We start from the raw sequence: 13,650 nt of genomic DNA, 5'->3' as shown, positions 1-13,650 counted from the left end.
CTGCATTCCTCTCTCCTAGCTCAAGTCCTCCCCTCAGCCACGCTGAGGACAGACTGAGCCAAAGAGTTAGAAGACATATCTAAGAGATAGAAACTGATAAAAGGAGACTGTGACGACCACGACGCTGCTGCACAAATATCCTCTACCCCAGTTATTCTGAAAAGGGCAGTAGAAGCCGCTACTCCACGAGTGGAGTGGGTTCTTACACAATGAGGCAATGGTCGCCCCGCTGCCTCATACGCCGTCTCAATGCCTTCACAAAGCCAATGAGACAGACGCTGTTTAGAAAGTGGTCTACCTAGTGCAGCCGCACCTTGACACACAAACAGCTGAGGTGATGACCTAATCGCCGCCGTGTGTTCCACGTAACACGCTAAAGGCACGCACTGGGCACAGGCGATGGAGCCTCTCCTCTCCATGAGGAGAGGGATAAAAGGACCACAGCTCTACAATCTGTGATCTGTATGAGTTCTTAATAACCGTAGGCATAAAAGCCGGGTTAGGACGCAACACCGCTCTGCTCAGATCGCCATTAATGGCGAGGCAGTCGGGTCTCGTCGACAGAGCGCACAAATCACTGACACGCTTAGCAGTGGTCAAAGCGAGCAACAGTGCCGTCTTCAAAAGATCTAAGCCGCTGCGTTCCTAATAGGAAACGTTTCACTAGAGGGTGGCTGAAGATAAGTGTCCCTGCCAAACCCCTCACGACAAGCTGAAATCGCCGCTGCATACACCTTAATGGTGGCGGGCGATCGCTGCTTATCAAATAAAAACTGTAGGAACGAGAGTACACTCTCAACCCGACAGCAAATGGGGTCCACATTCTCTGTGACACACCACTGTGAAAACACGTTCCATTTACTGGCATAAACCCTGGAAGTGGAACCGGCACGTGAACCCTGTATGGTTCTGATTACTGAATCAGATAACCCACGGCGCTGTAGCCTGTCCCTCTCAGGAGCCAAACCATCAGTGGTTGGCCGATTATGGGCAACTGCCCCTATCGCGCCTGAGACAGCGCTTCCTGTTGATGTGGAATTGGCCAAGGTGGCGCAATCAACATCTGAATCATCTCCGCGAACCATGGAGCCTCTGGGCGATCGGGAGCCACCAATATGATTGACAGCTCGCCTGATCTCACCCTGGGTAACAGTGGGAGAATGCAGGACAGCGATGGAACTGTGTACAGGAGAACTTTTGGCCACGGTCGGTGCGCAAATGCGTCCCTCGCCAGTTGCGGTTCGTCCTGATCTCGTAGAGAGAACCAGAGAGTGCTATGTGTGTTCACGCGTGACGCAAACAGATCCACCTCGGCTCTCCCGAACCCAGATTTGGAAATGTGGAGAACAACCCCCTTGAGACATGAGGTCTGCCCCTATGTTCACGTAGCCTGGAATGTGTGCTGCTCTCAATGAGCGAAGATGCACGTGAGCCCACAGCCACAATTCCTCCGCCAACTGGTGGGAGTGCAGGAGACCTGACTCCTCCCTGGCGATTGATGTAGGCTACTGTGCTTCGGTCGTCTGACCAGACCAGCACATCGCGACCCCGAAGGGTAGACGCGAAGTGGGTCAGAACCAGTAGAACCGTTTACAACTCCAATAGGTTGATGTGACGACTCGAGAGAGGCCACACACCTCCTATCGCTTGGGTCTGACATGTCCCTCCCCATCCAGTCAGAGAGGCATCTGTAAAACTGGAATGTAGGAGGACACTGCCTATCCGGACACCGTGCGTGAGAACGCGCGGGTCTCTCCAATAGTTCAGATCTGCTCTGAGCGAGAAAAAAAAAAGCCCAACGCTGCTTCCTCTCCTTCAAAGAAGGGAGGGCGCAGCTGGCACATAGTGGGGGTCCATGAAACACACTAAACATAAGTCGTGGGAGTCGACAGCCGCCATACTGAAAATAGCTTTTGGGGGTGAAAAATCTCCTGGTGTGTCGACTACGTTTTCTTTGTCCTGAGTCTTGTCTTCTATCGGCTTCTTCAGTCCAATCCAGTCGCTGAAGATAATGTGAGGCTAATTGAGGGGAAGCGTCCCCTCTTATAGGGACACCTGTACTCCTATTGGCTGCAGGTGTGTGCATAATTTTATCTCAGGCTGTTCGCTGCCTAGGCAGCGGAGTAAACCAATAGGCGCAGAGCTCCGGAGCTACTCCTCAGTTTCATCAGCTGTCCGGGAGGCTGGTCTCAGAAAATCCAGCAGGTGAAGAAGCCAGATGTGGAGGTCCTGGGCTGGCGTAGTTACACGTGGTCTGCAGTTGTGAGGCCGGCTGGACATACTGCCAAATTCTCTAAAACAATGTTGAACATTCAATTCTCAGGCAACTTCTCTGGTGGACATTCCTGCAGTCAGCATGCCAATTGTACGCTCCCTCTAAACTTGAGACATCTGTGTCATTGTGTTGTGACAAAACTGTACATTTTAGAATGGCCTTCTATTGTCCCCAGTGTAACCGGTGTGAAATGGCTAGCTAGTTAGCGGTGCGCGCTAGTAGCATTTCAATCGGTGACGTCACTCACTCTGAGACCTTGAAGTAGTTGTTTCCCTTGCTCTGCAAGGGCTGCGGCTTTTGTGGAGCGACGGGTAACGGTGCTTCGAGGGTGACTATTGTCGATGTGTGCAGAGGGTCCCTGGTTCAAGCCCAGGTAGGGGTGAGGAGAGGGACGGAAGCAACACTGTTACACCAGCACAAGGTGCACCTGTGTAATGATCATGCTGTTTAATCAGCAGTGGTGGAAAAGGTACCCAATTGTCATACTTGAGTAAAAGTATGGATACCTTAATAGAAAGTTACTCATGAAACATGGGACCAGCACTTTACACTTTGCGTTTATATTTTTGTTCAGTGTAGAAGCCGGCGACGGTATGTCAAAGCTGGGACCTAGAGACTGAAAAACAGCTTCTATCTCCAGGCCATCAGACTGTTAAATAGTCACCACTTGCCGGCCTCCGCTCAGTACCCTGCCCCTTAGAGACTGCTGCCCTATGTACATAGTCATTGAACACAGGTCACTTTAATATTTACATACTGTTTTACTCACTTCATTTGTATATACTGTATTCTAGTCAAGGCTCATCCTATATAACTACTGCTGTACACACCTTCTCTATTCACATACTGTCCATACATGGCATCATATACATATATATTTATATGATTTGATCAACTTTTGTGAAACAGTAACAGCTGGGAATAATGTGCCAAACCAGCATCATTGTAGCAAGTCGAAACTCAAAGGAAGAATCTCAATTGCGTTTCCTTGACTCCTTGCGTCCTCTCTTCTTGCCTCCTTCTCAAAACCTATTGGAGGAGAAGGTAAGAGGGAAGGGACCTCTGACTTTCTCATCCAATGGGTTTTTGAGAAGGAGGCGAGGAAATAGGACACGAGGAGTCAAGGAAACGCAATTGAGATTCTCACATTGATCTGCTTCTTTCTAATACTATACCTTGTGTCCAACCTCTAGAACACCAAATATTTAAACACATGGTGATGAATAATCAGGTAGAAACGCTCATGTGAAACAGCCAAAATCATAAAGAACAAATAAAACATCCATTTAGATCTTAAAGGGCAACTCCACCACTTTTCAACCTCATACTCATTATCTCCAGCACAATAACAGTGTCTACATATGTGAAAACAGAGCATTTCTACGTTTTGCAGAAAAAAAGAGGTAAGCAGCAATGCAGAATAACCAACATCTTCCCAAGATGAAACAAGTGGAAGCAGAAAGAACTTGGTTGAGAGACTTGACTGGCTGATTGACACAAAGGACATTTCAGCAACAACTCTGGTTGCTTTTTTTCATTCAACCTTTATTTATACAGGTTATTCTCACTGAGATAAAACTCTATTTAGCAAGAAAAGAAACAGAACATGTAATCCTAAACAGAAATGCACTCGCATATCCAGAGTAGGGTTGTAGAAGATGTGATGAAAATATGTGACCACAGGTAAACTGTAGAAAAGTCCCACATGCTGTGCTCGTAAAGAAGAAATGTATTGTATAGAAAATACATGTTTATCTGTCATGTTACATGTAGGTGGAGTTCCTGCCCAACTACGTTGCAGAAGCCAGATCTTACAACGCATGGAGAGTAATTGAACATATCAGCTAACCACCACAGGAGGTTGGTGGTACCTTAATTGGGGAGGACGGGCTCATGGTAATGACTGGAGTGGAATCAATGGAATGGTATCAAATACATCAAACACATGGTTTCCAGGTGTTTGAAGCCATTCCATTTGCTCCGTTCCAGACATTATTATGAGCTGTTCTCCCCTCAGGAACCTCCTGTTCTAACCACATCATATGAAATAGCAATCTGATACCCGGCTGCACAGTCCATGGCATGGCATGCAACCATTGGTTGATGCAATGCAACGTCTGCACATCTAGTAGGGCAGGACCTCAACCATAGACTAGAGCGCTAAACATTATTGACCAATTGCAACCAACGGGCAGATGAGCATTAGCTCTGGATTTCTTAAAACGCTACTAACGGGAGATTACCTGCACCTGCGAGTTAGTACAAACTTGCAACCAAAAACCAGAGAATTAACCAGCAGATCAGTTGATCTCCCGTTGTTACTGTGTCAAACGAGTTGGATACCAAGGGTGCGTTCAGTTCGATTTAACAATTGCTACGTTGCGGAACGGTTTGTGCTGAACGACACGTTTTCCCAAAACGTTCTTGTACATTCTTGAACAGACTTTGAGGTATGTTTGCGCCGTTTGGTAAGTGTGGCTTGAAGCAATGAGTGACGTATTAATGCTGCGTTCACAACCAAGTGGGAAGGTGGTAATTACCAGTTGTGTAGTCGTAAATAGGAGTTGGGTGGTGCTTTCACGTTTTGAACTGGGAAATACATGGAGGTCATTAGAAGGTGATTGTTTTACAAAGTTCATCCAGAGCTGCTTTCTAAATCAAAAGGAAGATGAACAGAATCCATTTTGGATCAACAATTTGTATTGTGTTCTTACCATAAACGACTGCTGAAGATGCCACCATGCTTGCTGTATTTTTTGTCAGAGGTGCAAGTGGGAAACTCGGAGCACGGGATGATAGACGAGTTTCCCACTAGTAATTACCAATTGGAGGGCCGTTCAACTGGAATTTTCCCAGTCGTATGTGGTAAATACCACCTTCCCACTTGGTTATGAACACAGCATTAAAGGGCAGTGGTGCATTTTGAACACACAACCCATCACCTCCCTGTTTTTCAACTGGTCGTTCAGCACCGTTTCCGTTTAATTGAACATTCGACTATGTTTTTTTTTGTACTGAACACAGCCTGGACAGCAGCGTCTAGGTTCTCTACTCCCGCCCCCAATGAAATATCGACCTATCAGAAACATTGAAAATTGCAATGCTGGTAATTAATCTAAAATACTTATTGTAAGAATATGGGATTATATTTCCTACAAACATTTAACCTTAAATGTCACCATAATAAGAATATAATGTGTCATTTTAAATAACTTGAGACTACAATTTAATTAAAACATGAACTCAATCACAATTAACTTGATTTAGTTACACATGTTAGATGTGGAAAGCTCAGATATTTTCATTCCCCCCTTGATAAGATATGACCATATTGTGTTAATGGATTACATAAATTAGAAATGAAACAGTGGTACATCAACATACATTTTCCATTCATAAAATATGTAGGGTAGATTTCCACAGTAGATTTGTAAACGAGGAAATACTTGATTTCAGCTCTACGGAATGATTGTTAAATAGTTACATGTTTTTTTTTTTTTTTTTTTTTTTGGGAGAAAGCATGACTAAAAGTTAACAGCGACATCAGCTTTAGGGAGCGGTAATACGGTAAACAATAACGGTTGTATCTGAGATTTGCAGTTCGGGTGATTTTTAGCACGTATAGATGTAGGGCAAGAGATAATCTGCCGATAATACAGTGGCCATAGATGGTTGCAATAGGCCCTGTATTTCTATCTGCAGGGTAAAGGCCACTGTCATGCGTTCTCACTCTTGTGAACAGTCCTTATGTGTCTTTGACAATTTCCATGATCATTGAAACATCTGCCACAATAGATGCAACAATGGGGTTTCTCCCCTCTGTGAATCTTCATATGCCTGCTCAAGGTCCCACTCAGAGTGAAGCATTTTCCACATTCTTTGCACCAATAGGGTTTCTCCCCTGTGTGAACTCTCATATGCCTGCTTAAGGCTACACTTTCAGTAAAGCATTTTCCACATTCTTTACACTGATATGGTTTTACCCCTCTGTGGACCATCATATGATTGGACAGGGTTTTACTACGGCTGAAGCACTTCCCACATTCTTGACACCGATATGGTTTCTCTCCTGTATGAATTCTCATATGATATGTAAGATTTACTTTCTTTGTGAAGCATTTCCTACATTCTTTGCACCCGTATGATTTCTCTCCTGTGTGACTCATCATATGTCTTTTGAGAACACCACTCTTAGAGAAACATTTGCTACAAACATGACAATAATGTTTTTCTTCAGTGTGAGTTTGCAGGTGATCTATCATTTTGTCTGTGTCCGTCCTGCCTCCAGCACTGGTATGAGGGCTTTCTCCTTTCTTTGTCTGTTTTCTCTTTGATTTGAGTGTCTTAGACCCTGGCAGTAGTCCTCCGCTCTTTACCTCATCACTTTCCCTGTTTTCACTCTGAGCTGCAGAACAGTCTGGATTTACTGCAGAGGGGGGCTGAGATTCAACGGTTGATTCTGTTACTCCGTAGTCCTCTCCATCAGGTTCTGTTTTAATCTCTTCAGTTGTGTTGGTGGGTAGAGAGTCCCTCTCTCTGTCCTCCACAGTTTGGGTTTGGTGAAGATGTGAGGGCTGGGATGGGTCCTCCTGATCACAGTCATTTTTCACACAGGCAGGAGGAAATATGAACTCTATGATATCAGCCTCCCCCAGTCCTTGAAGCTGCTCTTCCTCCTGACTGGTCCTGAGTTCCTCCTGTTCCTCTTTAAACTGTGTGGGCTCTGGGTCCTCCTGCCTCAGACTGGGGCTCCACTCCTGCTCACAGTGCTGCTGCTCAGGGGGAACATCCTCTTCAGATATGGGGAGAGTGAGCTGCTGGGGATCTGATAAAGGAAAAATAGATAGTATAAAATGTGTAACTTTCCAATCTAAAACTGATTACAAAGTTATCTTCACTGGGCCCTAAACCATAGAGATATGAAACGTTAAAGCTAGCTAGCGGTCATTTCCATTTTATTGATTAGAATAGCTACTGCTATAGTTGCCCTTGTCATTACTAGAACTCGATTCCATTACTTTGAGTCATTCCATGGTCTACAGTTGCGGCCAACTATATTGGCACCCTTGCACAAATAATTTCAGATTTCTTCTAAAATAAATTGAAATTGGAAATAACTTTTGGTACCACACCTTGTTATTGGATTTAAAACATTGCAGAACCTATTTCTATTTTGTAAACCTTAGTTTACAATTTTAATAAAAAAATTAAAGACATGGACAAAATTATTGGTACCCCGGAGCGAGTACATGGTTGCACAGCCGCAAACTGTTCAAATTCTTTAACCGCTAGTCACTAACGCTCTAACGTTACATAACATGAAAACAGCCTAACCAACTCTGCTAGGGCGAGTAAAATTGTCAGAGTGAGGTGTTCTCTCATTTGCGTCTGGAAGTTTAGCCAGTTAGCTTAGGCGATTGACTGCCGGTGTGAGGTAAGTGTGCGCTCTGAAAGCTCCGAATTTAAAAACAATCTGATAACGTTTCTTAATTTACGAACGACCCAGAGCGCACTGACACACTGGAGGTAACTTACGAACGCACCCAATATTACAATTGCAGCTCTGTAATTGTATATTTACCTACATTTACTTGCTATCAGTTTTGATCTATGTAAGTTTAGCTAATACAGTAGCTAGTCAATACAAACCTGCTCTGTGCAACTTTATCTCTGGGTTGAAAACCAAATCCAACAGTCTTCGTAGACGAATATTCTCCTCCTTAGAACCGGAGATTTCTTCATGCAACTCTGCTACTGCTCTCTCTATGGCTTCTGATATCTCTGCAGCAGCCGCCGTTAGTCTTTCAGTAACATACACGTTCAGAAACTGTAGTGGAGACATTTTGAGAAGAAAGAAAGTCGACATTTATTATTCTACTCAGCCTGTAACGTCACATTTCATCAGCAACACTACAAAAGTACTTCCGGGTCACGGAATTTCGAAAATGTTCTAAATAAAATAGTAGAAAAGTGTCAATAACTAGTATTTATTCATGATATGAAATATTGTCTAAACATTAACATTGATTCATATCTGTTCATATTTAAGTGACATATGCATTACATTTGGGTTTTAAAACATGTTCCAAGGTAAAATAAATGCCCCCAATGCAAATCACTGTATATGTCAACTTCACAGAGAAGAAAGACCCTCAGACTGCCAAATTAATATGCAAATTGTATACACTTTTGAGGATAACGAACCTGCTTCTGATTTTCATCCTGATGTAGCAAATAGATTATGGCTTCAGAAAGTATTCACATCTTTACTTTTTCCACATTTTGTTGTTTTATAGCCTGAATTCAAAATTGATCAAATGTATCTTTTTTCTCACCCATCTACACTCAATACCCCATAATGACAAAACGATAACATGTTTTTAGAAATGTTTTCACATTTATTGAAAATGAAATACATAAATAAACATTTACATAAGTATTCACACCCAAAAGTCAATATATGTTAGAATCACCTTTGGCAGCAATTACAGCTGTCTTTCTGGGTCAGTCTCTTGAAAACCTGACAATAGATGCTGCCCTTTTTCCCCCCCATTTATTATTTTTTATTAATTTGCAAACACTTCTAAAAACCTGTTTTTGCTTTGTCATTATGGGGTATTGTGTGTAGATTGATGAGGAAAATAATTATTTAATCCATTTTAGAATAAGGCTGTAACGTAATAAAATGTGGAAAAAGTCAAGGGGTCTGAATACTTTCCGAATGCACTGTATCGGTACTGACTATATGCCACTCACGGGTCTCTACCGACACACGCACACAAGCCTACACTGACACACACACACCATTATTATTATTATGATGGATCCTGCTACCATTCACTGTCTCCTTACCCCCTGCCTATCTACCTTAACCACTCCAGTATCCCTGCACATTGTACATTTGGTCCTGGCACGGACCCTGTATATAGCTTCATTTCTTATGTTTTTCATATTTCTTATTTCTCAGGTTTAAAAAAAACGACTTTATACTATTTGATATTGAATACTGCATTGTTGGGAAAGAGCTAGCAAGTAAGCATTTCACTTTACTTGTGCATGTGACAAAAATAAACTAATTTCAAACTTCTGTGTAACTGTTGATGATCAATTTGATTAATTTACTTCGTTGTGATATATGTTATGAATAAAGTATGCTTTTTGGACCAAATTTACTTGCATCTCTCTTGACTTTTTGAATAAACATATTGTATGTGTTGTATTTTTTTCCAAAGTGTCCACCAAAAGGAAGATTGTAAGATACACTATATCTACAAAAGTATGTGGACACCCCTTCAAATTAGTGGATTCGGCTATTTCAGCCACACCCGTTGCTGACAGGTGTATAAAATTGAGCACACAGCCATGCAATCTCCATAGACAAACATTGGCAGTAGAATGGCCTTACTGAAGAGCTCAATGACTTTCAACGTGGCACCGTCATAGGATGCCACCTTTCCAACAGTGGAAACGTCTAGGAGCAACAACGGCTCAGCCGCGAAGTGGTAGGACACACAAGCTCACAGAACGGGATCGCCGAGTGCTGAAGCGCGTAGCACGTAAAAATCATCTGTCCTCGGTTGCAACACTCACTACCGAGTTCCAAACTGCCACTGCAACGTCAGCACAATAACTGTTCGTCAGGCCTAAGATCACCATGCGCAATGCCAAGCGTCGACTGGAGTGGTGTAAAGCTCGCTGCCATTGGACTCTGGAGCAGTGGAAACACGTTCTCTGGAGTGATGAATCATGCTTCACCATCTGGCAGTCCGACGGATGAATCTGGGTTCGGCGGATGCCATGAGAACGCTACCTGCCCCAATGCATAGTGCCAACTGTAAAGTTTGGTGGAGGAGGAATAATGGTCCGGGCTGTTTTTCATGGTTTGGGCTAAGCAAAGGGAAATCTTAACGCTACAGCATACAATGACATTCAAGACGATTCTGTGCTTCCAACTTTGTGGCAACAGTTTGGGGAAGGCCCTTTCCTGTTTCAGCATGACAATGGCCCCGTGCACAAAGCGAGGTTCATACAGAAATGGTTTGTCGAGATCGGTGTGGAAGAACTTGACTGGCCTGCACTGAGCCCTGACCTCAACCCCATCAAACACCTTTGAGAATAATTGGAATGCCGACTGCGAGCCAGGCCTAATTGCCCAACATCAGCGCCCAACCTCACTAATGCTCTTGTGACTGAATGGAAGCAAGTCCCCGCAGCAATGTTTCAACATCTAGTGGAAAGCCTTCCCAGAAGAGTGGAGGCTGTTATAGCAGCAAAGGGGGGACCAACTCCATATTAATGCCCATGATTTTGGAATTAGATGTTCGACGAGCAGGTGTCCACAATATTTTTGGTCAGCGTATTTGTCTTCTACATTATAAGGTATTTTGGAAAGGAAATATATGCGTCCGATGACACAGTGCTATATTTGAACCATCCAACTTCCTATGACTTAGCTTTCGGTTCAAAACTCACCATACAGAGTCTTTTCCATCCCAATTTAGCTGAGACAGGTAGTAGACAGTCCAATACAGTGTATTGCATTGGGTGCTATGGAGGGGGCGGAGTAAAAAGCCAGCAACAGTCTGTAGACACAGTCCCCTACGGAGTCTTTTCCACCTAACTTTAGCTCAGACAGGTAGTAAACGTTTTACTCTACAGTCCAGTATATAATAATAATAATATAATATGCCATTTAGCAGACCCTTTTATCCAAAGCGACTTACAGTCATGCGTATGTATTCCATATACAGGGAACTGCATTGTTCTGTTGCATGGGTAAATAGTCACAAACTCTGAATAACCAAATAATTAGTATTTATTAAAAGATAGTAAGACACACCACACTGGCATCCTTTATGCTCTGTGTGTGTTTTTCACACATGATAAATAAAAACTATGTTTGACATAAAAGTCTTCCTACCCACCTTGCAACAATAAAGGAGCAGCATACGTTTGACTAGATGATGTCAAACAAGGCAACATTTTGTCCGTCCTGCTTCCAGCACTGGTATGAGAGCTTTCTCCTTTCTTTGTCCGTTGAGTGCATTGACATGGTTTCTCTGAACCGGCATGGTTTCTCTGAACCGGCATGGTTTCTCTGTACTGACATGGTTTCTCTGTACTGACATGGTTTCTCTGAACTGGCATGGTTTCTCTGTACTGACATGGTTTCTCTGTACTGACATGGTTTCTCTGTACTGACATGGTTTCTCTGTACTGACATGGTTTCTCTGTACTGATATGGTTTCTCTGTACTGACATGTTTTCTCTGAACCGGCATGGTTTCTCTGAACCGGCATGGTTTCTCTGTACTGACATGGTTTCTCTGTACTGACATGGTTTCTCTGAACTGGCATGGTTTCTCTGAACTGGCATGGTTTCTCTGTACTGACATGGTTTCTCTGTACTGACATGGTTTCTCTGAACTGGCATGGTTTCTCTCCTGTGTGACTCATAGTATGTGTTTTGAGATCACCATTTTTAGAGAAACATTTGCCACAAACATGACAAGAAATGTTTTCTTCAGTGTGAGTTTGTAGGTGATCTATCATACTTTGTGGAATTTAACTATTTTCCACACACACCACACTGGTAAGCTTTATGTGTGTGTTTTTCGCACATGATAAATAAATAAAAAAGGTTTGACACAAAAGTCTTCCTACACACATTGCAACAATAAGGAGAAGCATACGTTTGACTAGATGATGTCAAACAGGGCAATATTGTGTCCGTCTTGCCTCCAGCACTGGTATGAGAGCTTTCTCCTTTCTTTGTCTGTTTTCTCTTTGATTTGAGTGTCTTAGACCCTGGCAGTAGTCCTCCGCTCTTTACCTCATCACTTTCCCTGTTTTCCCTCTGAGCTGCAGAACAGTCTGGATTTACTGCAGAGGGGGGCTGAGAGTAACTGGTTGATTCTGATACTGTTTTAATCTCTTCAGTTGTGTTGGTGGGTAGAGAGTCCCTCTCTCTGTCCTCCACAGTTTGGGTTTGGTGAAGATGTGAGGGCTGGGATGGGTCCTCCTGATGAGTCATTTTTCACACAGGCAGGAGGGAATATGAACTCTATGATATCAGCCTCCCCCAGTCCTTGAAGCTGCTCTTCCTCCTGACTGGTCCTGAGGTCCTCTTTCTTGTTCCTCTTTAATCTGTGTGGGCTCTGGGTCCTCCTGCCTCAGACTGGGGCTCCACTCCTGCTCACAGTGCTGCTACTCAGGGGGAACATCCTCTTCAGATATGGGGATAGTGAGCTGCTGGGGATATGATAAAGGAAAAATAGGAAATATAAAGTTGCTGATAATTCAATAAATATTTGGTCAAAAACTAAATCCAAAGTTTTCTTCTCTAGGTCCTGTCTAAAACATGCAATTACAAAATCTGAAAAAGCTAGCTAACTAGTTTTTTGTACACAGAGAATACTGCTATGGGATTCAACATTACAATTGCAGCGTTTATGGAACGCCGTTTGGGTCTTGGCGCTTGCACCTACAGCGCTGGTCATAAAAAAAAGCTAGCTAGCTGATGGATGCAAACAATGTTCTTCCCCAAAAGTAAAACGACAATCTGTTTCAGTAGCTATAGTTAGCTAGCTCACTAACTATCTAGCTAGGTGTCATCATCTAAAATAACCCTAATTTATAAGACAGTTCTTATTTGATTAATGGTGGTCGGACCCATCTACACTGCTCAAAAAAATAAAGGGAACACTCAAACAACACAATGTAACTCCAAGTCAATCACACTTCTGTGAAATCAAACTGTCCACTTAGGAAGCAACACTGATTGACAATACATTTCACATGCTGTTGTGCAAATCGAATAGACAACAGGTGGAAATTATAGGCAATTAGCAAGACACCCCCAATAAAGGACTGGTTTTGCAGGTGGTGACCACAGACCACTTCTCAGTTCCTATGCTTCCTGGCTGATGTTTTGGTCACTTTTGAATGATGGCGGTGCTTTCACTCTAGTGGTAGCATGAGACGGAGTCTACAACCCACACAAGTGGCTCAGGTAGTGCAGCTCATCCAGGATGGCACATCAATGCGAGCTGTGACAAGAAGGTTTGCTGTGTCTGTCAGCGTAGTGTCCAGAGCATGGAGGCGCTACCAGGAGACAGGCCAGTACATCAGGAGACGTGGAGGAGGCCGTAGGAGGGCAACAACCCAGCAGCAGGACCTCTACCTCCGCCTTTGTGCAAGGAGGAGCAGGAGGAGCACTGCCAGAGCCCTGCAAAATGACCTCCAGCAGGCCACAAATGTGCATGTGTCTGCTCAAACGGTCAGAAACAGACTCCATGAGGGTGGTATGAGGGCCCGACGTCCACAGGTGGGGGTTGTGCTTACAGCCCAACACCGTGCAGGACGTTTGGCATTTGC

General features: G+C 43.6%; 1 protein-coding gene across 1 annotated transcript; it reads right to left on the bottom strand.

Moving 5' to 3' along the window:
* Window positions 1-5,991: 5,991 nt before the first annotated feature.
* LOC311104993 (uncharacterized protein) lies at window positions 5,992-8,117 on the bottom strand (the record flags this gene model as incomplete). Its single annotated transcript, XM_084146979.1, has 2 exons — window positions 5,992-7,100; window positions 7,925-8,117. The coding sequence occupies 2 exons, from the start codon at window positions 8,115-8,117 to the stop codon at window positions 5,992-5,994; spliced, it is 1,302 nt and encodes a 433-aa protein (XP_084003105.1).
* Between the last annotated feature and the right edge of the window lie 5,533 nt (window positions 8,118-13,650).

This window comes from Coregonus lavaretus, assembly GCF_964263955.1.
Source record: "Coregonus lavaretus genome assembly, chromosome: 29".
Taxonomy (NCBI): Eukaryota; Metazoa; Chordata; class Actinopteri; order Salmoniformes; family Salmonidae; genus Coregonus; species Coregonus lavaretus.
The sequence above is the reverse complement of the archived record's forward strand: the minus strand, read 5'-3'. Positions and strand labels throughout refer to the sequence as shown.